General features: G+C 51.3%; 1 protein-coding gene and 1 non-coding gene across 2 annotated transcripts in view; one reads left to right on the forward strand and one right to left on the reverse strand.

Moving 5' to 3' along the window:
- Nucleotides 1-266: 266 nt before the first annotated feature.
- Nucleotides 267-9,936, reverse strand: LOC614376 (uncharacterized). Its single transcript, XR_009494010.1, has 2 exons — nt 6,103-9,936; nt 267-5,072 (listed from the first exon to the last, which is right to left on the reverse strand). It is a non-coding gene; the product is annotated as an uncharacterized protein (transcript).
- A 173-nt stretch (nt 9,937-10,109) lies between these two features.
- The window catches only part of SLC2A1 (solute carrier family 2 member 1), a 28,201-nt gene continuing 11,507 nt past the window's right edge, over nt 10,110-26,803 (forward strand). Inside the window, 2 exon segments of the mRNA NM_174602.2 lie at nt 10,110-10,292; nt 21,808-21,903. Of these exon segments, the coding sequence (NP_777027.1) occupies nt 10,275-10,292; nt 21,808-21,903 (114 nt within the window). The 5' untranslated portion in view covers nt 10,110-10,274.

Consider the following 26,803-nt stretch of genomic DNA (forward strand, 5'->3'; position numbering starts at 1 on the left):
ATTCTATAGCAGCAGATAGCTGAAACACCCTGCCTTCCATTTCCTAGATTTTCAAAATGTGTACAGATCATTAGCACAGAAGCACCTGTGTCTGAGCACCCAGACTATTGTTGAAACTTTGAAAGCCTTGGGGGCCCCAACGACTGAGCCTCTACTGCTGGCCGGTCACTGTGCAACTTTCACAAGCATTGTCACGTACTAGGTGCTTAATAAATATTTATTAAATAAGCGAATAAATGTCTTAGTTAACACACACTGCAGCCAAGTGTGGTAAGAATGATCATTTTATTATTACTCAACTGATACTCATTCATGAGAGAAAAATCAGAAAAACGCAGATATTACAGAAGAAGAAATGAAAAATTACCCCTAATTCTACTACCCATAATTTCAATGAACATTTATCATCTCTGTAGGAAAGTCAGTCACATTACATATGCATATTTACTTTTTAAACTGTGATACACATACTGTTTTGTAACCCACTTTTTCCATTCAAAAATATCTTGACTGTCTTTCCATGTCAATGAACATATATCCCTGTTTCACAGCATTTTTAACAGATGCATGTGTTTGCCTGTGTGACTCCATTAGGGAGTCACACACCCTTCCTCTGCCCCACCCTCACACAGATCTGAGTCCTGCCAGCCTCGTACATTCCCTATGACACCATCACCTAACCATAGCCAACAGGACCCGGGACAAACACCTCATCCAAACTGGCCCAGTCTACTTTCCTTGTCTAGAAACTTAGAATCAAGACCAGGAGAGAGTTGAGCCAGCCTTGAAATAGTGAAAGTGAAAGTGAAGTCGCTCAGTCGTGTCCGACTCTTAGCAACCCCATGGACTACAGCCCACCAGGCCTTCCGTCCATGGGATTTTCCAGGCAAGAGTACTGGAGTGGGGTGCCATTGCCTTCTCCGTTAACAGCGGCTAGGCATATTATCTTTACTTGGAGCTGGTATACTTGGTGACAGCCTTAGTGCCCTTGGACACGGCATGCTTGGCCAGCTCCCCAGGTAGCAGCAAGCACACGGCAGTCTGGATCTCCCTGGATGTGATAGTCGAGCGCTTGTTGTAATGCGCCAGGCGCGATGTCTTGCCAGCGATGCACTGGAAAATGTCGTTGAGGAAGGAGTTCATGATTCCCATGGCCATGGACGAGAAGCCGGTTTCCAGATGGACCTGCTTCAGCACCTTGTACATGTACACGGAGTAGCTCCCCCTGCAGCTGCGCTTGTGCTTCTTGCCGTCCTTCTTCTGGGCCTTGGTCACAGCTTTTTTAGAGCCCTTTTTAGGGGCAGGAGCAGACTTAGCCAGTTCAGGTGTGTCTATAAGGACAACACCCAACAACACAGAAAGATCTTGAAATGGTCCCAGGTAAATCCTGGCACTGTCTGGTGGTCATATTCTGCCACGTGGAACAAGACATGCCTGTCTGTGAAGAGAAAGAGAAATAAAGCAATAAGGAGGGATGCCGACCATCCTGGCAGCAGTGTACTCTGAGTCCCAAGCTTAGTCAGCATCTGACTGCACCCCACCACTGTTTGTGGGACACCTCTGTATCCCTTAATAAAGTCTCCTTTATTAGCTGAAGTTGCCTTAAATATATTGACTCTGGCAACCAAAAAATTCCTAGCAATCATTACTCTAAGGAAATAAGGAAGATGAGACTCTCAGCCACAAGACCAGGTCTCTGGAAACCAATAAAAAGAATAGACAAGATAGAAGACTATTGCCCCAGCACCTTCTATAAGCCACTTTACAAGTTGGGGGATACAGACTGGAATGCCAACTGCTCGAGGGGAGGGCTCCGTAGCCAAGCAGTCAGGGCCTCCTTTTGAGACCACGGCCCCCACCTTCCAGCCTCAGCAGCTAACATCTGTTGGGCACCTTCCATATGCAGGGCATGTGCGAATGGGACATAGATGCACGTGGATGTATAAAGTTCCATAGGTGGCTTTAGGCAAGTCATATCCACCTCTCCAGGCTTCAGTCTTCTCATCTGTAAAAGGGTTGAACAGCACAACTCTAAAATCTCTCCAGCTCTCACATCTACTGATCTAAACCCATCCCAGCACTCCAGGAAGAGGGCATATATAACAAGCTGCAGAAGTGGCATTAGACTTTCTAAACTTCTCCCTATCCATTGTCTTCTGTGAGCCTGCCAACAGCCCTACAGGGCTGGACTCAGTAGGCCACTTATAGGGATGTGGAAATGAAGAGGCAGAGAGGTTAAGCAATCTGCCTGCGGATATACAGCTGTTGAATGGAAGAACTGGAACTTAAAATCCAATTCAAAACCAATTGCCCACAACTGAAGGATTATTTGACCTCTGCTGTCATAGTTTTGTTGTTAAAGCTTATATTAGGTACCTAGAGTAGTCAAATTCATAGTGACAGAAAGTAGAATGGTGTTTGCTAGAGGGCTGGGGAGATGGACAGTGGAGAGTTATTGCTTAATGAGTAAGGAATTTGAGCTTGGAAAGATGAAAAAGTTTCATAGATGGATGGTGGTGGTGGTTACACAACAGTGTGAATGGATCTAATGCCACTGAATTACTGTATGCTTAAAAATGGTTAAAATGGTAGATTTCGTGTTATGTATACTTTGCCACAATTTTTTAAATGAAGAAACCAAGCTCTAGCAGGATGAAAGGAGTAAGAATAAACCCACTTATGCGAGTTCTGTGGACAGACAGGGTTAAATTCTCAGATCTGTTATTAGCTTACTTGCTTGACCTGAGGCAAATTCCCCTGAAACTGTGCCTTGGTTTCCTCCTTTATGAAGTGGGATAGAGGCAGTATTTCTAGGACTTGTGATGAGGGTTAAAAGTGACAATTTTACATCAGTCACTCAGCTCTGCCCCTGGCACGCAGCAAACTATTGACACACACCACTTCTCATGATAAGGCTTGTCAACCCAGAGCTAGAAGGGCCTTGGAAGTCACCTGTTGCAACCCCTTCATTATGAAACCAATAAGACTGAGGCTTAGAAAAGGACAATGACTTGCCTGAAGTCACCCAGCAAGCCTGTAACCTCCCAGAGTGGCGTGAACCACTGCCCTCTGAGTTCAGGGATGTCTGCCTCCAGGCAGACCACAGTGCTTTCTCTTTCTTAAGAGCTAAACTGCCGTGGGTTTGGGACATTAATTTAAAGCCTAATGAGGAAGGGAGAGCTTCTCCAGGTTTTCAGGTTCTCACTTTCCATCTTCTAAAGTGTGAGTCAGCTCAGGTATAATAGGATGAGTCAGCCAGCTCCTCGGTGATGAATGTACGTGTGACTGCCAGGTGGCATCCAGGTGGGGCTGGGGGTGGGGGAAGCGGGCACAGCCATACGTCGGTCGGGCCATAGCTGCTCACTCAGGAGGTGAGCTCTCTGCTTTCTTTTGACTCCAAATTGCTGCATGGTGGTGGTTAAGAGGTCCAGGTCTCACACCTTCCATTTGCTACCCAATTCCTCCTTTGGTGTAATTTCAAGCAAATGGCTTTAACCTTGGTATGCCTCAGTCTATTCACCTGTGCCATGGGTACATGAATAAATCTGGTCTTGACCTCCTCATGAGGTGTGAGGAGGACCCGAGGAATGACATGCGAGAAGGTGTTTAGCACAGTTAAAAAGTTGCACCAGCATAAATGGTATTATTTCACCGGGAGTAATAAGGTTCTAAGACCAAAACAGAGCCCAGCCAGGCTATTTATTTGTTTTTCCCATCAGTCCTTAGAGTTCCCACAGTCTCTAAGAGCCTCCAGTCTCCTGGCTCTTCCCCAGGGTGCCAACCTTAAAGGAACATGTACTGTGGGCTAGACTTAGAGACTCTGGGGAATCCTCCCCAGAGCCCCACAAGGTAAAGATTACTCTGAGTCCCATTTTACAGAGAGGAAAGTGAGGCTCACAAAGAAGCAACTCATCACAGATGACACCACCAGCAGGATGGAGTTGGGCTACCAGACTTCTGGACAATTTCAGCACTGGTCTTCTCTGTGGGCTCAAGGAGGAAAGCTCCTGGGGAACCATATCAGGCCCCCTCCTTCCAACTCCAGAGACCTCCAAGAAAGTAATACATGGAAATCGAAAGAGGTAGATCCCTGACACCCTGCAGTAAACCAGACTTTGAGAATGTGAACCACTGGAAAGAATACTACTGCAATTACATTTTCCATGTGTTATATACCAGTCACCCCAACGATCATTTCCTCACTTCATATTTTCATTACATTTTTGAGGTAAGTACTGATATTATTCCCATTTTTACAGTTGGGGCAACTGGTGCTGAGAAAGACTGAGTAACAAGCCCAAAGACACACAGCTAGCAGATCTTCCTCCCCAACCTGTGCTCCACTCACTGCCTATCACTGTCCGTCTCCTCACTCATTCATTCTTTGCTTTGTTCACTTATTAAATATTCAGAGCCTCTTCCCTGTCCTAAGTACTAGCTGGACAGAGAGAAGACAGGTATGCCTGAGCCCCTATCCCAAGGAGATCATCTGCAGAGAGATACGGCTCAAAGAATTGTAATCTCAGGGATAAAAGCCAGGCTGGTGCACCACTTGCGCCAGTGCTGGATCAGGTGCCCGAGCAGGTGCTACAGGTCGGAGTTTTTGTTGATTTTTTTTTTTAATCGAGGCGGTAGAACTCACACTACTACCTATGTCAACTTGAGCAAATCATTTCACTTCCCTTAAATCTCAGTTTTCTCCTTTAGAAAATGGAGTGAAAAAAAGACTCCTTTCACTGAATTCTTGTTGGGATTAAATTAACTGGAAGAATATTGTATTCATTCATTCAACAACTATGTATCACATCCCAGAGTGTGTCAGGTACCATCTTGGGTCCTGGGGATGCTGGAAGAAGCAGAAAACAATCATTTCCTTGGAATCACGGAAAGGTTTTTTTAAGTTAAAAAAATTTTTTTTTAATTGAAGCATAATGTGCATAATGTAAAAATTGTAAAAATTGGAACTGTCCAACCTGATGAGTTGTCACAAACTGAACACACACACGGAACCAGCACTCATTGCAAAACTCCACTGGCAGGGTCAGGACCAGGGCAAGAGAGACGCTCACCTCCTGAGTAAAATATAAGGGGGTGCCAAAAAGCTCAGTCATCAAGACAAATAACGTTTTAATGCAATATTTTTTAAAAAGCAAAACTAATGCAAAAAAAATTCATGATGACAGAGTATCAAAATGTTAGGTAAAGACAGGATTAGTAACAATGCCATGATGAGTCACATGAAAGCTTAGGGCAAAGGGAAATATCTGTAATATCTGATCCTGCCTCATTGTCTCACCATAGACCCAGCCCCGCCCATGGTCACTACCATCCCTCCAAGGGTAACTATTATCCAGACTTCTAATCCATAGATAACTTTTGCCTGTTTTTGAGCTTTGCATGCATGAAATCGCACACCTTTGCATTTGGCTTCTTTCACATCTGTAAGCTGTAGCCACATTCTTGCATGCCAGGGAAAGATGCTTAAAAAGGGAAATGATGATGCGCTGGCTGAGTGTTTGAGAGACCAGAGAGGTGGCAGGTGGGAGGACGAACAAGCAGAGCTATAGCTGGGCCAGTGGGATGAAAGAAGGGGATGGAGTCCAGTGCCTGTTTTGGAAGGGTAGAGTCCACAGGGTTGACTGGGTATTGAGGAGGAGGGAGAAAGAAGTATGGAGGAAGATGTCAGATCTCTGGCTTGGGCTATTTGGTGGATAGAGGAAACGTCTCTGCGGTGGGGACCAGGAGAGATGGGAGAGGGTGATGATTTTAGACTTAATCATGGTGAAGGCTAGTTACCTGTGGCTAGGGACCTGCGGGGTATTCAAACGGCTGTCTTGGAGGCACCTGGACAGACAAGCCTGGTGCGGGAAACAACGGGGGAAGTGTCCCCTCAATATCCCTCAGCATTGGCGAGCAGGTGGTGGCCCTGTTGAGAGTAGAGGGTTGGGGAGAGGCAGGTGAAAGGATAAAGAAGGAGGAGCTGAAAAGTGCTCTGTGAGCAGGCGGTGTGAACAGGTGCGCAAGTCAGAATGAAAGTAGTAAACACACCAGACTGTCCTGCCTGGCGCATCCGGCCTTCCAGGAGTCCAACACAGTGTTTACCTGCAGCCTGGGAGGATCGGGGTTGCAGGACATCCCGCGGATTGGGGGCTCTCCCGTCTCAGCCCCTGTCGGACCCACTTGCGTCAGCGGCAGCTGACTCAGCAAAGCCTTTTCTCCTGGCCGCCAAGGACGCTTGCCTTTAAAGGCAGAAAAAAAAAAAAAAAAGCGTCTTTCCCCGAGCAGCCTTACTCACTCCTGACTCCGGAGTTGCTAAGACCGCCCCCGCACAGCGGTCAGAGCGGCTGTGGACCCGGAGCGTGCTAGCGTGCTCGCAGGCACGCACCAGGCCGCCCCGCCAGTCCCGGGGAGCTTTTCTCCTCCGTCTGGCTAGGACTAGAACTGCCTGGAATCCAAAAATTCGAGTTCCTTCCAAGGCTAAATGCAGCCTCCTGCGAACAAAGCTGCCAGTGTGAAAGTAGCTTGGGGAGGGGTTACTTGGTCCTTCCAATTGGAGCCTTAGGGCTTCACCGCCTCCTTACACTCCCCTTTAAATCTTTGGAGTAGGGTAGCCTTGAGAAAGGGCCGAGACTTCCTCAGGTCCTTCCCTGCTCAAAAACCCTCGATGGCTCCCCATTGCCCACTGAATAAAGCCCTAACTCCTATACCTAGCATTTGACCCCGCCTCTTCAGCTTCTTCTCCCACTCAGATTCCTCGAACTTCATCCCCTTCTCGCTCCCAACCCTCTGCACTCCCGCCACAGGGGCTACTTAGCCTGGCTCCCTCTGCCGTAAGCTGCACCTCCATGACCTGGTGATGGGCATTTGCTCTGTCTCCCCAGGCAACCCAACCTTCCAGGCTCACTTCCTTAGGCTTTCTCTGATGTTCCCTCCCTGGCTGGAGTTAAATTTGGTCGCGGAGGACTCAGCCATCCAAAAACTAAACTAGTCAACCAGCGAATCTAATATCTGGCCAGTGTCAATAGTGTCTGATGAGTTTACTTCTACACAGTACCTTCTAGGGATCATAAAGCTTTTACAATGAGAATATTTAGAAATGGAATTTCAAGCAAATGATAGGGGTCTATTGGGGCAAGTATGATGGGGTAAGGTGAAGGCAAAGCTGTTTTTCTAGCTACTCTCCTCTGTCTTCAAGTTCCACCCTGACCATTGCAAGGCAGTTTGACTGAATTTCTGACATCACAAATTGTGTGTGTGTGTGTTAGTCACTCAGTCGTGTCCAACTCTTTGCGACCCCATGAACTGTAGCCCGCCAGGCTTCTCTCTCCATGGAATTCTCCAGGGAAGAATATTGGAGTGGATTGCCATTTCCTTCTCCAGAGAAACTTCCCAACCCAGGGATCAAACCCTGGTCTCCTGCCTCACAGGCAGATTCTTTATCATTTGAGCTACAGGGAAGTCATACATTATTCGCATAAACGTTTGTACATAATCAGTTTTTCCTCTGGCCAACTCAGGAGGGGACTGTTATGCCCATTTTACAGATGTAGGTCTTGAGGTTAGAGAGAGAAGGGATTTGTTCAGCTATGTTTGGCAGGGAAACAGCAGAACTGGGACTCAGGAAACCGAATCCAGGACTCCACCACCAGGCATGTGGTCAAGAGACTCTTTCTTCCCTTCAGCAGTTACTCTCTGTCTGTCTCCTGTCTTTGCAGGTGATCTTCCCCTTGCCAAAAATTGCCTTCCCTCTGACCCACTTGCTGAACTCATATTTAGCCTACTAAACCCTGCTCAGCCTGCCTTCTCCCTATCCTGAAGCTCTCTCTACTCCCTCTCCTTCCTTTGTAGTATAAGATCTGCTCCAATACACATTCTTAACCATGCACACCCAACTCAGTATTGTTGCTGTGCACCTCCCCTCTTCATTCTCTCCAGTCTGGGGAATCCGTAAGGTTAGCAACAGGCTTGGTTGCCTCTGTCCCTGGAGAAGCAGCCAGCACAGACAGGGCTGGCCTGGAGAAGGAAAGAGAGCTTGCTAGTGAGGGTACCCCGTGAGCTAGGTGGGGCATAGCCACAGCTGGGAAGAGGTATACACAGTCGACTGAATGATTCGGCAACAGGGAGCAATGGAGAGACTTGGAGCAGGGAAGTGGCAAAACCCAAAAGGTATTTCAGGGAACACTTGTGTTGGCAAGAAACAAGCAGACTAACTGCTCATGTGTTCATTCATTTCTGCCTTCTTCCTTCACCTCTGTGTCTCAGCTATAGAAGCCATCCTCAAAGTGCTCAGCTTGGAAAAAGAGAGAAAGCACAGCAGCACATTAAGAAACATCAAAAGGTAAAAGGGAGAACAACTCCCTCGTGGAGGACTCAGGCACGCCTCCTGGAAGGGGCCCCTTCTAGAGCTGCTTTGTGCCATCAGAAGCACTTTGGCTTGATGAGGTGGGAGTGGAGGGAGTCAGGCAGAGGAAACAATCTGAACAAAGGTACAGATGTGGCAAGTGCAAGTGTGAGGGGTGAGGCTAAGCCTGTAAACGAATGCCCTGAAAGCCTTGCTAGCCAGGCTGGACCCTGCCGCCTCTATGGCAACAAGGGACATACAAACAGAAGAATGAGGGTCAGCACTAGACGACGAGGGCCAGAGGTGCTGGAGGCCCTGCAGGCCGCAGAAGAGAAGGAGGACGAGGTGGTACAGAAAGGTGAAATCGACGGGACTTAGGGGCTTGGGCACCAGATGAAGACAGAAGTGGCCCCAAGCTTTCCAGGCTGAGCAACTGGGAGACCATAGAAATAGGAGCCATGGGCAGAAGTGCACCAAGAAGGGGCCTGCCTTTCCTGCCAGGGCTTCTTGCCCAGACAGGGAGCCCCCTCCCTTGGCCAGCAATGGACCCACAGGCCAGACAGAGGGCTCCAGGGGTCATGCCCAGGCTCCTCCTTCCCAACAGAAAATAGCCCCTCCTGACCCCTTCCATAGAGAAAGGGACCTTCAGGTTAACCTCAGGATTTTGTCCAGACCTTGTCCAGACCTTTGGACTAGGGGTCTTTCCCTTCGCTGTGTCTCAAGTAAGACATGACTCCAGAAGAAGAAATAAGGTGAAATCAGATGAAATAAGGTGAAAAAATACCATTGCCACTAAAGGAGGCCTTACATGCAAGTCAACATGCGCTAAGTACTTCATAGGCTGATCTCGACATTGTATCTCTCATGTTAGCACCTGAAGTTGGTGGGCATGTTCATTCCCGGTTAACCAGAAGAAAGCAGAGCCTCATAGGCTAGCACCTTGCCTAGGATCATACCAGGGCTGGTCTACAGCGGAGTTGGTTCAAATCCAAGTTCTTCTATGTTCTTATCATTCATATTTTTCACACTTACCTGTCACCATAGAGTCACATGTACTCTCAGGAGTAGAGAAAAGCTTCACAGAGGAGGTGATATTAAAGTCCTAAGAAGAGGTGGGCATAGATTTTCAGGCAGAGGGCCCAGCCTGTGCTAAAGCCAGGCTTGGTTTACAAACAGGAATGTGGGGTTGGAGAGGGTAAGGGAGAAAATCACGGAGCGAGACCTCCCGTAGTCTAACAAATGCTTAAATACCACTTACCACATAACAGAGGCTGCTCTAAACACTTTTCAAATATTAACTCACTTAATCTTCATAACAAACCTATGAGGTGGTACAATCATTACAGCTAGTTTCCCGAAGTTATCCCTTGGCGAAGTGAGGACTCCAGTCCTCACTCTCACGCGCTACCGTGTGCGGCTCCGAGTTTGGTCTCACAGCCGGTACAAGCTCCTCCATTTTGCTTCTGGCCCTGAAGCCCAGAGAGGTGCGCACACTTGCAGAGAGTCACACAGCCAGAGAATTCTCAGGACTCAGGGAGAAGTGGAGATCCGCAGCCAGAACAAGGTACCCAGCGGGAGCCCTCCTTCCCCAACCCCCTCACTCGCCTGCACCGCGACCTGGGCCCCCTCCTCGCGGAGCCCCGCCCCGGACGTGCCCCAGTCCCCGCCCCCAGGCTCTACCCACCCCTCCGCCCCGCCCCCCAGCTTCGCTAGCCAATGGCTGGGGTCCTATAAAGGCGACAGTCGGAGTGCTCAAAGGTAACCAAAGCGAGAATTCAGACAGTGGGCCGCCGGTCTCAGCAACTAGCTCGCTAGGCAGAGGGAGGCCAAGAGAGTCGCAGACGGAGTCTCGAGACCGAAGCCGAAGCGGGATCCACAGAGCGCAGCCTGCCCGCGCACCCGGTGCCGCGAAAGCCTCCAGCGCAGCGCGGCCATGGAGCCCACCAGCAAGGTGAGTTCGCGCGCCCGCGGGCCCTCCCTGCCGGGAACAAAGGCGCGGACCTCCGCTGATCGCTCCGCCGGCCTGGGCCTCTACCCCGGCCGGCAGCGCAGCGCCCTGCCGGGCCGGGGGACGGTGACAAGGATGGGCTCGGGATCTGGCGGGCGCCAGGGCGCCGCGTGCGTAGGTGGCGCCCCCACTGAGTAATTGGCTTCCTTCCGGGGAGCCGCGAGGTCCACGCGGCCCGGCGGGGCCCGGGGACCCAGGGCCGGGCGCGGCACGTCGCTCACGATCCTCCCCGGCTGCGGCCCCGCGCCGGCTCCTCCCGGGGCGGGGGAGGGGTCCGAGCGCGGCACCCATTGGCTGAGCCGGCCGAGCCCCCGGTCGGGCCCCGGCCCTTGAGCGCGGAGGAGGAGGGACCCGCCCCCGCTCGGCGGGCTGGGAACCGCTGCTCTCATTTCCCGGGCGCCACACTGGGCGCGCGGCCTGGTTTTGGGCGTTTTTCGCCTCCCCGCGTGGTCCCCGCGCCAGCCCTCTGGGGCTCCGAGGTGGAAGGCAGTCTGTTAAGGCCCGGGCTTTAACCCCAGGATGTCTGGCTGCAGGGCTGAGGCGAAAAACCCGCGTACGAGGCCCTTCTTTCCGCGTAGGGCAGGCCCCAGAGCTGTAGCCAAGTGGGGTGATGTGCTCCGAGGTGGCACGTTTCCCTGTTCAGGCGGGGCTGATGAGGGCCGCGTGGAGAGTGTACACCATGGGCCGCCGCCGCGATCCCGGGGGGGGGGACAGGGGTTCGGGAAGGGGCCCCGGGCTTGAGTGCAAGGAGCTCGCGCCAGGGAGCTGGGGGACACGGACAGTGAATAGATGAGGACTCTTCCCGCGGGAGCAAACTGCCTCGATACGATCTCTTTTTTTCTCTCTTTGTGACTTTCCCAGAATGACTCCTTTCCAACATTTCCTGGGCCCCACCTTTTGTGTAGGGCTTTATTTCTTTCCTCCCTCCTTCCCCCTTCTATAGAATATTTCAAGTCACTTTTCTTTTTTGAAACTCGGCAGGGAAGGCGCGAGGGTGTACGTTTTTTCACCTGGTATGGGTTAGCACTGAATTGCGCACTACCCTTCGTATGGGCGGTGGAGGTGTCCGGTGGAACTGAGCAAGGTTTTGACTGGGCAGAGAGGTGCGTGACAGTGTGGCCAAGCTATACCCTCAGCGGGAAAAGGCTCCTTTGTGCCTGAGGAATCCAGACAACTTGCTTCACCAGCCCGCCCTGGCCTGAAGGGAGACCCAGAACACATTTCCCGACAGTCATAGGTGAGCCGTTATGCTGGGGTATAACAAAATACAAATAAAATGAGAAGCTCTTTTAGCTAATGGTAAGAACTTACCACTGCAAAGTTTAAATACTTGCTTGCTGTGTTAGCTCAGGGCTCTAGCAGGTCACTTAACCTCTCTGGGCTTCAGTTTCACTGTCTGTAAGAGAAGGATAACTTTTTCACTCCTTCAAGGGAAAGAAATGTCTGTTCAGTATATGATGCCGGACCTGGGTGTTTATTTGTTGAGTGGATAAGTGAATATTCTGAGTGGAGAAAAAAGTGGAGGAGAAATTCAACAGCTGCTTAGTAGTTTACTAGGCTCTGGGCTCAAATGCTTTTCAGTATCACTGACCCTCCATATGGTTCAGGGAGGGAGTTCAGAGAAGAGAAGTAACTTTCCTGAAGTCAAACAGCTAGTAAATGGCTGAACTGGATTTGAACCCCAGCTAATCAGAAAGGGCTTTCAGTCTACACTGTCCCTTTTCACCATGAGCCTTTCTTGAATTTTTAATGGAGGGGAGAGAGTTTGCCTGACTTCCAGGGCTGCCCATGTGCCAGCCAGTTCTAAATGCTGTAGCAGATGGGTGTTTTTCATGCAGTACCCTCCAAACTCTTGATTACCTGCTCCATCAATAAATAATTTTGGAGTGCCTCCTTTCCAGTGGTTTATCTGCATTTATTCTTGCCTGGGAAATCCCATGGACAGAGGATCTTGGCGGGCTATAGACCGTGGGGTCACAAAGAGTCAGAGGCGACTGAGCATGCACACATAAATTCATATACGTGCACTGTTATAATAATTGATTATATGAGTACATAAAGTAGAAATTTCAAAAAGCAAATACAGATAGCAATTATAGTAAAAAAAAAAAAATCTTTTTTTTTTTTTTTGCTAAACCTTCTATAGACCATCCTGTATACATTCTAGAAAAGAGCCCTTCCCTTTGGATTTGCTGACTCAATCAGCACACCCAGTCCTTTTGTGCAGGAGGTTAAACTGAGGCCTGGAGAGGTTATATATATATCTCTCGCCCAAGGTCTTAAATCCAGGGGTGTCTGATTCTGAAGTTCGCTTTGCTATGTTCCTCCTCATCTCCTTAGAACTGGGAACTGACTCATCTGACTTCCCTGCACTTTGTGGTACTTCTCCGTGGCTCATTGTAATGTTTACCTGAGTGAAAAGTAGGGAGGAGACAAGTTGAAGACCCTCTTGTTCCAGCCGGGAGTTTGCTCACACTCCCTACTGGGCAGCAGACAAGGGTGAGTCCTGCCCCCAGATGTCTCGCCCAACCCTTTGTGAAGACCCCTCAACTAGTCCTTCCTGGCACCCTAATCACACGCCAGGACCTCTGCCGACTCCACCCTCCATACAAAGGAGAAATGAGAAATCTGCGGGGTTCCTCAACCCTTCAGAGGTACAAAGAGCATAGGCTTTTGAAGTCCTGCATTTGTGGTTTTGAATTCCAGCTTTAGCTCAATTACCGCGTCCACAGAATGATGTCATTTTCATCATTAGAGTGTCTGCAAGAACTCAGAAATAAATGTGTCTGTCTGTCCCCATGGATGCTCCATAAATATCCCTTGCTTCTCTGGACTCCCATGATGCATTGCACTTACCTGGGCCCTAGGTGACCTGGGGTTACCTAGGTTGCAGCCTCTGTCCAGAAGTCTGGCATTCTGGCAATTGGAGCCTTTGGAGAGCCCCAGCATACCAGGGCTGTATCACTTGTTCAGGCAAATCCTTAAAGTTCCAACTGGCCAGTTCTTCTCCACTTGGGGTTTGTCAGGAAGCTGGTTTGCAGAGCAGAACATGGGTGAGAGTGCCAAGCCCCGAGATGGGTCCACTGATGGGGCTGCCCTGCCTTCCCTGTGAGGGTGATACCAAGACATGATGACATCATGGTTCAGTGGAAAATGACTTTTCCAAGGTCGTAAACTAGCCTCTCACCACAAAACACACTGCCAGCCTTTCTAGGATGGCCCAAGAAGATAAAGGAAAGTCCCCAGCAGGGACCTTCCAGTGCATGGCCCAACCCTCTGTTTGACAGATGAGAACGGAGGCCAGAGAAGGAAAGAAGCTTAACCAAGATACAGCTGTCCAAAAATTTGAGATGTTCTTCGCTAATTTTTTTTTTAAATACTTCCTCTTCCACACCCATCTTTTCTGTGTCACCCTCTGTTCACCCCAAATGAGCAGGACTTCTCAGACTCCAGGACTTTCCAGGCTCTTTCTGGGTGCAGTCTAATAGTTGGGTTAGATATAATTTGACAGCTGAAAGCCTTCTGTGAAAGGAAGCAAGACATCCTCACAACACTATGACCTTGGGGATGTGACTCTCCTCAGCCTTGGGTTTCCTCCCCATAAAATGGAGGTTCACTCCCCATGGCGCTTGTGGTGAGACTGGTCCAGTGCCCTAAACCAGGGTGGTGGCTATTTTAAATGGAAGGACCCTTTGCACGTCCAGTTTGGGTGTGCAGACATTGTAAACATCTCTATGATGATCCTTGTCCCATGCTGAGCCGTTTCGGGACCAACCCTAACTGGCCTGGAGCTGGGTCAACCCCAAATCCTCCCATAATCAGCTTGTGACTTCAAGGAGCTCAGCTTTACCCAGCGCCTCCTGATCACAGGATGTCAGGGCCTAGAGCTCTGCTCCAGCTCCAGGGATACAGTCATCCAGTTCTCCCCCAACTCCCAACCCACCTGACCCTAGCTGGCAGAGCTGGGGAGGCCTAGGACAAAGGAGAACTGTGCAGCATTCGCTTGGGACCTGCAACCTCACCCTTCCCCCACCTCACTCCTGGGCAGAGAGGTAACAAAGTCACTCAGCGTCCCCAGGATAGTGGAGGCTGAGAAGCCTCCTGGTTGGACTACTGTGCTCAGAGAGGCTGTGTCTAGGCCTGGCCACCACAACAAACCTCCAGCTGTTATCCGCCTCATCCATGGGAGGAGTGGAGTGGAGCCTAAGGCTCTACTGTCCAACCTCCAGGCCAGGGAGGCAGTGGGTAATGCGTAGACATTGGGGTTTTGCAGTAACTGAGCAGGGCTCCCACACCTTGAACTCTGGTAGACTGAGGACAGTTGACCCTTTCTAAGACTTCAGCACCAACACTTTGCTGGCTTTTGCTTCCCTAGGGCCTTGGCACCCTGGAAGGGGAGAGAGCTCTTGCCAGACCCCAGCTTAGAGAACCTTTGGCTACTGAGGCCTATGCTGGACAGGACATCTGCCCAAATCACCTAGCCCAGAGCTCACTGGGGAGTGAGGAGGAAAGGGCTCCACTGGAAACAGCTCTACCATTTCACCCCAAGCCAGCCATACCTCCTACTGGAGCTTTTTTCCCCAACTGTAACTGGCTCAGTGGTAAAGAATCTGCCTGCCAATCCAGGACTCATACATTCAATCCCTGGGTTAGGAAGATCCCCTGGAGAAGGATATGGCAACCCACTGCCATATTCTTGCCTGGGAAATCCCATGGACAGAGGAGCCTGGTGGGCTACAATTCGTGGGGTCTCAAAGAATTGAACACAATTTGGCGACTAAACAACAACAGAAATAATACCTACCTCTCTAGGTCAGGTTGCAAGTTTTTTTTAAGTTACAGAAGTAATGGAGCCAAGTATAGAGAAGCATGCAAAGTAAGAGTGAACATCTTCTCCCAGTTGTAATCATTGGGTATTTACCCCTCCCAGACCTCTTTTTGTGCATGTGTATATATGTGCCTATAAATGGAATTTAGTGTACTTGATCACTAGTTCACTAGTACATAGTTCAGTATAGCCCTGTGCATTCCATCCTGTTCACCCACCAATACCTATGGTGTTTGTCTCTGCACATTTCAGCACTTGCCGTGATATAAAGTGATTATCTCCTCCTTCCTTACACACAGTGTTCGTTCTATACTTGCTTACTACTTTTCTTTCTTCCCTGGCACTCTTTTCATATCAAGTACCTATAGGTGTGTTTTATTCTTTCCAACAGCTGCATAATATTCCACTATAAGATGTCCTGCCTAATTAAGAATTAAGTGATTGTCCCCATCATTTTCTTTCTTCATGCCACTCACTACCTGATATATTTTAGGTATTTATATTCTGCCTTCCACTCCACCCACTGCTGCCCCATCTAAAATATCAATTTCCATGAAGCAGGGATTCAGTTTAGTTTGTTGCTGAATCTCCATTGACCAGAACGGTGTAGGGGACCTGCCCTCAAGTACTGCCTTTCCTTAGTAATATAACTTCTTATTCTTAGGAAGCCTCTTTTATGAAGAACAGGAGATCTTAGGAGAAGGAACTTTTTCAAGGTCATACAAGTAGGGGAGCTGGGACTTAACCTTGTCAGCTGAGAGTGTTGGGGTTGCATATTCCCATAGTCTTATCAAGTTAATCTTTTCATAGTCAAATAGGGGCACACCTCCCCACTGAACAGGTCCCTCTCTGGGGTGTTGGCTTCTCTACATGCCCAGGTGCTGGCTCAAGGAGTCAGTTGTTTGTTTGCACTTAACATCTTTTTGAAAGGTGATCTGGTTTTGCCTGGAAGGCTTTGAAAAATCCTGTGCAGCTATCATATGTTGGGTTTGCACACAGCCATTCAGAGCACCTGGGACTTAAAGTAGAGATTGGCAAATTTTTTCTGTAATGGGCCAAATAGTAAGTAAATATTGTCAGTTCTGTGGGCCGCATGGTCTGCTGTTGTGGCACAAAGGGAGCCATAAACAATACAGTCTTCACAAACAAGTATGGCTGTGTTACAATCAAATGTTATTAATGGTAACTGAAATTTGAACCTTTTTTTTTATTTGGTTGTACCGTGTGGCTTGCAGAATCTTAGTTCCCCGGCCAGGGATTGAACCCCAGGTGCACAGCAGTGAAAGTGCTGAGTCCTAACCACTGGACCACCAGAGAACTCCCCTGAAATTTGAATTTAATATAATTTTCATGTATTGCAAACTTTTGGTCTTCTCTCCCCGCCCCCCACCCCCAGCCACTTAAAAACGTAAAACCCATTCTTAGCTGGCAGGCTGGATTTGACCATGACCACGGGCCGTAGTTGACTAACCCGGGCTTAGAGCAAAATCAACCCAAGTGGCCAAGAGGTTTCTGAGTGTGGGTCTGGGCTGTCCTGGCTCAGACAGGGCAAGGCACAGCAAGTTGCTGGGATGAAATGTGACCTACATAGGAAGGAAGCACCAGGTAGAAACCTTGTTTCCTTTCGGGCACCAGTACCCGGAAGCAGAGGGAGGACGTGAGCAGGAAGGATTTGGCAGCAGAGACCCCTCGAAATGAGGCTTCGCAGCAGCCAAAGGCCTTCTGGCCATCCATTTTTCCCTCTCTGAGCCTCCAGTGCTCTCCTCTGTGAAGCGAGAGCAATCTCTCCCCCATAGCCTGGTGGTGGTGGTTAAATCAGGATGTGGAAGCAGCCCTGGCACGCTGCCTGGGGCCTGGCTGGTGCTGCCAGTGCTGATAAAAGCGGCAGCTCCCTCCTCTACTCTCTGCTTTAAAGATTGATGAGCACCTTCTTGCCTCTAGGGCCACCGTGGTGTGCAGGGGTGGCTCAGCCGTGCAGAAGCCCTGACATCCCTGGAAGGTTTGAAGAAAAGGGTTTGGAGAGGAGTAAATAAATGCCTCAGGTCACCTGAAGGTCATGCTTCCCAGGGTTATCACACTTCTTCTTAAAAAGACCTGGAAGGCTGGAAGAGTTCAAAGAGTAAAATTTCTGTCCAGGAATCCAAAGAACTCAAGTCCCAGGACTGGCTTCTGTTTGCTGAGTATCCTGGCCCCTACCTTCTGGCCTTAGGCTCCCCATCTATCATGGGAGAGCATTACAGCAATTCTGCAATTTCTTGGGCTTCTTTTTGTATTGACCAGAATTTTGTTCAAATGAAATCTTAGAAAAGAAATGTACACAAAATAAATTAAAAAGGAGCTGTCATGGATCCAATAAGCCCCTGCCCCACCTTCCTTAGAACTGAGGGCCATACAGTCATTGTTCCTTGCTCTAGTGCACCGGATGTGGGAGCTGTGGGAGGAGGAAGGGATACGAGCCACCCGTGGCTCATCCCGGCTCCGGGACCCTCCCCACAGACCCTCCTCCCACAGGGAATGACCTACCTCAATGGCGTGGCCACATGCCCTCCCTCTGCCAGTACTGACCAGGAGAGCCCAGGGCTGGAGCATGTGCCAGGGAAAGGCCCGGCCCACAGGTGCAGGTCAAAAGGCCACGCATGACGTTCGGCAAATTATGTGACCTGGCCAGGCCCCCCGGCATCTCCGTGTGTGGGAGGAGAGGTCCCAAAGCTGGCAGACACCTCATGGGTGGCTTCCTGGGAGAAGGAGAGCTCTCAGTGGGCCTCAGGACCCCCAGAATTGGGGTGGGGATGGCGAGGGATGGGGGCGTGAGAGCCGCCTCTGTGCAGGGCCCTGAGCCCAGGCATTTGGCTGGGGCACCCCTCAGAGAATCAGGGTTTGAACTCAGAGGCCTTTACCTCCCTGTGGGGTGGGGTGGGGTGGAGGCTGGAGAGCTACTATTAGGCTTTTTCCACCCCTCAGAGCTGATGTTCCAGTCCTCATCAGAGGTTTGCTACATGATCAAGTTGGAATCTGTTAGGATGAATGCTGTGCTGGGGGGGAATAAATACTCACAGAGCCAGTTTTGCCCAAAACATTTCAAAAGTGACCGGTTACCTTTGTACAAACATTCAGCTCTGCATCCTACTCTGGGCACTCTAGGTCCCATTCAGTTCCCAGTGTCGTGGGGGAACAGCAGTTGGGTATTCCCCAACTGCTTGGAGCAGAAGCTGGAGACTATAGAGGACACAGCAAGGGCAAAGGTCTGGAATGGCAAGGGGTGTTCTAGAAGGTAGCCCCATCCCCAGAGGTGGTCATAGGTGGCCAGGGCTCTCAGATTCTGGGCTCTGCGTTGCTCCTCCACCTCTATAAAAGGCTTCCATGAGAAAGCCATGAGCTGTGGAACTTGGAACCCTTCTCATCAACTAGTCCATCAGCTTGGCACCTAAATAAATACACGCTGAATGAATGGACTGCATCTCTGCCTTTCAGTTCCAGCCACAGGGCTGGTGGAGGCAGATGGCTTCCCATCCCTCCCTGATTCAGCAGACACCTGTCAAGTGAACTCTGCTGGCTCCATGATGGGCATTGACCCAGATCTCAACAGCAAGCCTTTAGGGAAGGCACTCTTACCCCATTTCCCATGTGAGGAAACTGAGACCCAGAGTCAAAGCTACCACAAAGACCAATGTCAAGGTGAAGGGAAACAGCACTCTGCCTTTCAGCCTGGGTCTCCTGGTTCCTAGTCCAGTAGTGATCATGCTGGGCATGGTGGGAGCAGCAGGGGCAGAGATGGGCACTGTGTGCCTACCCAGGAGCAGGGCCATGCTCCTCCCCTGCATCAAGCATCCAGCCACACTGAGCATGGATCCAACTGTGCCGGGCCCCCCCGCTTCCCCCTGCACATACTGTCCTGTCTACCTGGAATGCAGTCTTGCCACCGCTTCTCCCCTTGGCAGACTCCCTGCATGTCCTTCACGGCCCAACTCCAGTGTCACCTCCCAGGAACCCACCTTTGATTGATCATCCCAGGTGAAACTAGAAGTTTGTCCCTGCAGGGCTCCCGTAGTGCCCTGGATGAAGCTCAGATCATACCAGTTTCCCCCTTCCCAATGGACCTAATGCTTTTCCTTGATGTCAGGAAAGGGCTGGGAGCACGAATCACTGAGCCTTTTAGTAGGTCCTGATGCAACAGCCTGCCTGGGTAGAGTGCATATAACCCCGTTGTTGGGTGGGCAGGTTTTCTAAAGCAGAGTTTGACCTTGACAGGTGGCAGCCCCCACTCCCAGAGCCACAGCTGCTCAGTGGGGCCCCCAAGACTGACTTCAGAGGCCCAGAGACCCCTGGCACATCAGAGCCAGACTGAGACAGGGCCTGTAGTAATAGTACTGATCCCCCACAGAGCCCCTCCTGGGGTGTCATTCAGGCAAGGGCTCGATTTTTACCAGATCTGCATATCATCTGTATCATTTTTCACTTAGGTTTGTTTCAATTGCTGTGTTCTAAATAATATGAAACCACAAGACTTGTAAAAAATATTTTTGAATAGGTGATACATTCATGTGCTACAAAATGACAAAATGTACAAAAGGATGGAAAATGAAAATGTTCCTTCTACCCTGCCTCTGCCACCCAGATCCCCAAGGTACACTGCTACCTTTCTTGTACATTCTTTTAAGTAAAGAGGTATGTATATTCTCCCCAACCCCGGCCTTTTTTTCCTCCACACAAAAGGTAGCATACCATACAACACACCGTTCTGAAGCCTTGCTTCTTACTTAATTATAACAAGAGGAATATCCCAAATCTCTACCTAAAGAGCTTTCTTTTTTAGGTACCCTATTTAATAGCCATGCCACATTTCTTCAAATCATAGGTTTGCATTGCTAGTTCCTGTTTATTCTTGTGTGTACCAGGAAAATACATATCTTGAATACCATTAGTATCAGATGATGGCCAACCCCAAGGCCAGCCCCAAGCTGACGCCTGTGACTCACAGGCAGAAAGCTCCCATGTGTGGGGTTCAATAGCCACTGTCAAGCCCTCCTGTCCTTGGGATATCTTCCTCTTACTTAGTCCCATTGGTCACTCTGGGAGTTGGGCTCAGCCGGGCCCCTTCCCAGAGGAGGTCTGTCTGGTGTTCACCACCCACTTGGAACTGACAGTCCAGGGTCTGAAGACTCCCTAGGCAGTTGCGAGGACGCTCTGGGAGTGCTAGGGTGGGCTGTGAGGGGCCGGATTGAAAAGGAGTGCAGCCTGCCAGGAGGAAAGCCCCACCGTCTAGGATGAGTGACCAGAGTTTGGCCAGAAAGGGGCCGTGGGAAGGAAGGACCCAGCTTCTCCCCTGCCGCCTCAACAAGAAATGGGCTCTGAACTCCGGCTGGCCGAAACCTCCTTCCTCTTTTTCAGCCTCTGACGTGAGAACCTTGGCTTTTGCAATCGTTGGTCTGACGGTTTCTAGAGAATGAAAAGACCATACTAGGAACTTGTCTAATTAACACCTAAACCCAGCAGTATCTGTGAGGATCTTGAAGTCAGGGCTGCTTCTGTGTTCTGGCGGGGGAGGCCGAGGCCCATAGCAAGGCCGTGGCCGAGCTGAGGCTCTCCCCTCCGCAGGTAGGTGTGGCTCCAGACCTGTGCCTCCACCCCTCCCCTCCAGTGCCAAGTTTGGTGTGTGATGCACCTGGTGAATACCCGTTGTTTCTTCGGCGTCCCACCCCCAGGCTCCGTTCTTTCGGTTAGTTAAGAGCCTGCCTTAACTGGCTTCTTCATTTTACAAGGGGTAAAAAAAAGTTCTCTCCCTTTCTCTAGCAAGGCACCTCACTCACCCAGGCCCTCCTGCCGGCTGGCCTCCTCCCTGCCTGCCGCCTTCCTGCCCTTGACTTCCGCGAGACACAAACCCCCACCCTTTTTCTGCCCCAGCCCTTTGCCCATTGGAAACACCTTGACCCAGCACTCTTACTCACCTTGTGTTACTTTAGCAACACATTCCTGGCTGGTATGTCATCTGTGTCCAAACAACCCGGGAAGCTCGTGGTCTCGGGATGGTTGTCCTGAGCTTCAGCCTGGTTCTCTGCAACCCGCTGAGTGAGTTGGAACTGGTCTCCACCTTGGTATCTGCCCTGTGACTAGAGGCAAGGGTTTGCAGCAAAAAGGGCCCTGGAGGAGTAGGGACAGGGATCTACCTGGTGGAATTCACAGCGCAAGGAAGTCAGTGGGCTGGAATTGGAAACCTGCATCCTCATCCCCAAATCCAGGGTACTTCCCCCACCCATCTATGCTGCTCTTCCCACATCATTCGGCACCCCCTTGCAGTGGTTCCTGGACCTCTTAATCAGAATCTGGGGCCACCTCAACCCCAGGATTCACCAGGGCAATGAGGTGAATGCCAGGCCCTGACTACAGAGAGAGAGAAGACCCTAATTCCCCTCTCCCCAGGAATGAGTCTGGCCAGCCCCATGTCTAGAAGTTGGCAGGGCTGGTTTGGGCACCTGAGGTCAGGAAGTGGCCAAGTTTCTTGGGAGAAGGGCTGGTGTGGTGCCAGGAATCAGGCAAGATATCTGAATGGGAACCTGCCAGCCAAGCCCTGCCCTCTAGTAACCTGGGCCCCAACATGCCTGTAACAGTGTGGGTTTTTTTTTTCCTCTGTAGAAGCTGACAGGCCGCCTCATGCTGGCCGTGGGAGGGGCAGTGCTCGGCTCCCTGCAGTTTGGCTACAACACTGGAGTCATCAACGCCCCCCAGAAGGTGAGTGCTGTCCCGCCCTTAGCTTCTCAGCACCAGCAGGCTCTGCTGTGCACCCTCGCCACACCCCACCCACATGCACGCTCACCCTGCCTCTTGGATGTTGGAGACATCACCAGCGAGTATTCTGACCCTGAACGGGTTACAGACTCGTAGCTTTGGCCTTGGAATCTTAAGGCCCACAGAGTTGCGGGATCTTTACAGATCATCTCGACCAACCTCCCACCTAACACAGCCATGCTCCGTGTAGTGCTGCATTCACGTGGCCCTTGGGTTACAGAGGCTGCCTTGGTGATTCTCTCACCTGCTGCTCACACCGCACTGTAAGGCAGGCAGGCAGGTAGCCACTCCCACTCCTACCCTGCAGGTGTGGGGAATGGCCAGAGCCTGCCCGGCATCACCAGCTAGTAAGAGATGGAGCCAGGAAGCAACATCAGTCTGCCTCGGTGACCTCCTCGCCAGGTGGTCCCTGAACCCGTGCCCTCACTCATCCACACGTGGCACGCTCCCTTGTAAGGGAGCCCACTCTAGGCTGAAACCGCCTGTCTCTTTGCAGGCCCCAGGGCCAGGCAAAGCAAAAATGGCTTCTTGTCCTAGAAACCAGGGTGGGGTACATATCTGTTTACTCCCTTCTCCCCACAACACACCCAGATCTGTTCTCACTTGTTCACCTGAGTGTCCGGACAGGGAGGGACCCCAGTGAGCACCTCCAGCCTAGCCAGCCCACTGCTTTAGGAAGGAGGGGAGAGGAAGGGGGCAGGAGAGGAGACTGTGACAAGGCCCTCCTCTATACCAGGCCTGCTGTGTACATTCATAACATCGGGCTGTGATTTCCACTTTATAGACCTGAAAATCACGGCTCAGGGGAGATGAAATGACCAGCGGGCTCAAGGTCACATAGCTAGGGGATGTGGAGTCAGAAGCCAAACTTTCTTGTTTACACAATCTCTGGCCGTCTTCCTGACCAACCACCTTGTCAGTTTAAAAGTCCACACCTTCCCTGGGCAGGACAAAGTGAGAGTGGACAAGTCCTATGAACACGTTCACGTCCAGACGGGTGAGGCCAGAAAGTGAGTGTGGCTGGCTTCCGAGGATCCGGGCCTGTTTGGGGGAGTGGGGTGGCAATCAGGAGTCAGAGTGGGGCCTCCTCCAAAGAGGTGGAGGGTGGCAGTGGGAGCCATGCCCAAAGCTGGGGAGCAGGTCACCAGGAAGTCTGGGCCTGCTGAGTCATGCTCAGCTGCAGTGGAAGTGATGGGGCTTTTCCATGGGCAACCTCGGGCCCATGCTTGGAACAGTCCCAAGCCTGCTTTTGCTAAGTGCTCTGAGCAGAATGCTGAGGTGTGTGCCCCAGAGTCGGCTCCCTTTGGGAATCCTTTCAGATACAAAGTGTGTACTGTCTTAAGAGGGAGGTTGAGTTCTCCACTTGACTGCACACCGGAGTCCCCTGACACTAACCATCTGATCTCACTGGTCTGGGATGTTGTCTGGGCATCAAAGTTTTAAAGCTCCCCAGCTGGTTCTCGTGTACAGTCAGAGATGAACAGTACTGGGTTAAGTGATGACACTATGTCAGGAGTGATCACTTGACTGTGATCACACAGGGAGTTACACGGAGTGACAGAACTAGGACTCTGGCAGCGGGATAGAGGAGTTTTCCAGAAACGGAACAGGGTTGTAGTAAGCAGGGGCCCACAAAGGTGGGAAGAAAGTGCCCAGAGGAGAGAAAGTCTGTGTGTCACTAGGGTAGAATGGGAGGAGGCAGAAGGATGGGAGGCTGACGAGGTGAGCCAGAAGCAGACCACAGAGGGCCCTTGTGGTCGGCAGTTTCATATGCAGAGTCTCCAGCCCCCGGCAGGGCAGGGCACAGTGAGAATGGGCACGCGGGCACCAGCGCGGAGGCCGAGCTGGGGAGGAAGGCCTTCAGGGTGGGAACAATAGGGTCCCATTGAAGAGGACAGAGGGGGTCAGATTTGCATTTTAGGGAAATGATTCAGGCGTCTGGTGCAGTGGGCTGGGTCTGAGAATGTGAGACTGGAGACGAGGCAACAGTGAGAAGGCAGCTGTTGTAAGAGGGTTAGAAAAACAAACACTGAGTAGGAGCTGGTCATCGGTTCAGCCTGAGGATGAGAGAGTGGGGTTTAAAACTGGCTTCTAGTTTTGACTGACATTAGGGCTGGAGAAAGAGAAGGTAGGGCTGTGGGACACGCAGGAACTGAGGTTTGGTGACACAGCATACAAACACTTGGACACAGGGGTCTGTTTCTTCGGAGGGTAGCCAGGGGAAGAAAGCCAACAGCTGGGTCACTGGTATCCAACTAGTGGTAGAGAAGGATCTCCTGGAAAGACTGTGAGTGAAAAAGAGAAGTGAAGGTCAAGCCCTGGATCACACCCCCACTGCTAGAAGGTCCTGGGAAGGAGGAAGAAGAGAGCAGGCCCCTCTAAGCTGGGAGACAAGATCCTCCTGAGCCAGAGAAAGAATGGAAGCGCCTGAGGACGAGGGTCCACAGTCCCTAGAGCAGTACCCGTCGGTAAGAACAGGCGCTCGGATGTGGACAACTGAGGGAATGCTGTCGAGCTCCAGAGGCTGACCCAGGCACAGCAGCCCAGTGTGGCTGAATGTAAAAGACCCGATGGTGACCTTGCATTGCCAAGGCTGATGGAGCGGAGTCCCATGGGTAGAAGCCCCCTGCGGTGGGCTGAAGAGGGAGAAGGGAGGTGGGAAGAGCAGAGACAGCCCTTCCCAGGGACTGGTGGAGGAGGAGGAAAGGAGTGGTCGCCAGAGGGGTTGTGGGGCTAGGATTTTTTTCTTTTTTAATACAAAAACTTCATTTTTAAAGGGGTTGTCAGGAACCGGCAGAGGAGAGGGTGAAGCTGGGGCGGGGGGTAGGGGGTCCTTAAGGAGGCAGGCAGTGGTGGAGCAGAGGCTGTGGGGGTTGCACTTGGCCTGAAGGGACTAAGACACTTCCAAGGCACAGGCGTGGACAAACCCAGAGTGACGTCCTCCAGTTCTCGGGGCCTCCCATCTAATCAGCTACCGGTGAAAGGTGAGAATTTCAGTGGCAGGTGGGCAGGGAATCTGGAAGCCTAATGGGAAGCACAGAGGCCCAGTTGTAAATGTTCACGGGAGCATTTGCGGGCACCTGTCCAAAGGTTACTTGGGCAGCCAACCTCTGGGGACCCAGGCGAGAGACCTGCGTGGTGTTTCCAGGGGGCGTGCTCTTGGGCATTCTGCCTGTTTACTCATGCGCCTTACAAACAACTTCTCATAAGCCTGGCCATAGATTTTCTCAACCAGGAGCAAATGTGATAAACTTAACAAGTGAAGAGCGGGGAGAGGATGACACCAGAGTGAGAGATGACAGCGGGGCTCAGAGGCAACGGTCCTGCCTCGGGAGGCACGAAAGCCATCATTCTAGGATGGCACAGTGCTTCTGCCAACACCTTCATTCCACAGGGACGAACCAGCAGCGTTCTAGACTTGAGGCAGGATGAGCTGTGAACACAGCAGAGACCTCCCAGCCCTCAGGAAGCTGCCTGACACACGGTCAGAGCTGAGCCCTGTCCTGCCCTCCAGAACCATCCAGAGGGCGGGGGTAGGGTGGGGAGGGGAGACTCCTTGGGAACAGCGAGAGTATTAATAGTGGAGGGCTCCTCGGTGCTATGGGAACAGAGAGAAAGGAATGACTAATGCTGGGGGTAGGGCCGACGGGAGAGACAAGAAGGGCTTAGCGAAGGAGTTGGCAGCTGTGCTAGACCTTGGAGGGCAAACCAGCCCCAGGGGACAGATGGGCGGAATCGCAGGCCTGTGCAGAGATGCGGTGGCGTGGTGTCCCGCCGACAGCCCATGCCACAAGGCTGGCCACTCGTAGAAGCGCTTCTCTTGGGAAACTGCTGCGCTGGCTGGGATGGCCTGCTCAGCAGAGGAGACCTTGCCCCACCAGAGCCGAGAATGCCAGTGCTGCTGTTAATTACCAGGAGCTCGGTCTCCCCCATAAAAGAGGCCCCAGAGGGCTTCCTCCTGGAAGTGGTTAATTAATCATAACATTATCTTAAATGTTTACAAAGCACCTTCTCATAAATTATCTCCCCACAGAAGACCCACACGGTGGGTAGGGCCAAGGTTATCTTCCTGCTCATAAAGGAGGCCTGGAGGCTGAGTTGAAGGCACCCAGGGAGTGAGAGGCTGAGCTACAGATGGACTCCAGGCCTCCTGTCTCTCCTGGGGTGGAGGGGAGCGCAGCCACACAGAGAGCAAACAAACGAGCAAGGGCATCCTGACCACCGCACTGGGTGGAGAGGACCGCCTCACCTCCCCACATGGCCGAGCTGCCAACAGGGATGACTAAAGGCCATTGAGGAACCTTGAGTTCCTGGCCAGGGGACAGTGTCAGGCAGTCTGAGGCACCCTCAGAAACCAGACCGTTTGGGCTGGAAGGGGCCTGACGGGCCGTTGGCTCAACGTTCCTTGTTTGCCAAAGGAGGAACTTGGTCTAGAGAGCAGGCGAGGTCTGCCCAGGACAGCCCAGCTTGGTGAGTGAAAGTACTTGGAGGCAAGACGGGCTTTCCAGCCCAGGCCCCAGGCAGCATCTCCTCCTGGATCCAAAGAGCTCTGGGCCCCTCTCCCCTCCGCTCGTCTCCACTTACACAGACTCTGACAGCTTACAGCTCACTTACCATGCGCCAGCTGTTGTTCCAAATGCATTAGAAATAGTGATTTAATTGTTACTTACATTAACTCCATTAGGTAGACACAGTAATCCCTGTTTTATAAGAAACGGAGGAACAGAGATGTTAAGCAATTAAACCAAGGACACACAGCTGGCGATAAAGCTGGGATTTAAATCCAGGAAGCCTGGCTCCAGCCTGTGTTCTTGACCAGCCGTAGAAGAAAAGGCAGTTGCAC

This window comes from Bos taurus, chromosome 3 (genome assembly GCF_002263795.3).
Source record: "Bos taurus isolate L1 Dominette 01449 registration number 42190680 breed Hereford chromosome 3, ARS-UCD2.0, whole genome shotgun sequence".
Classification (NCBI taxonomy): domain Eukaryota; kingdom Metazoa; phylum Chordata; class Mammalia; order Artiodactyla; family Bovidae; genus Bos; species Bos taurus.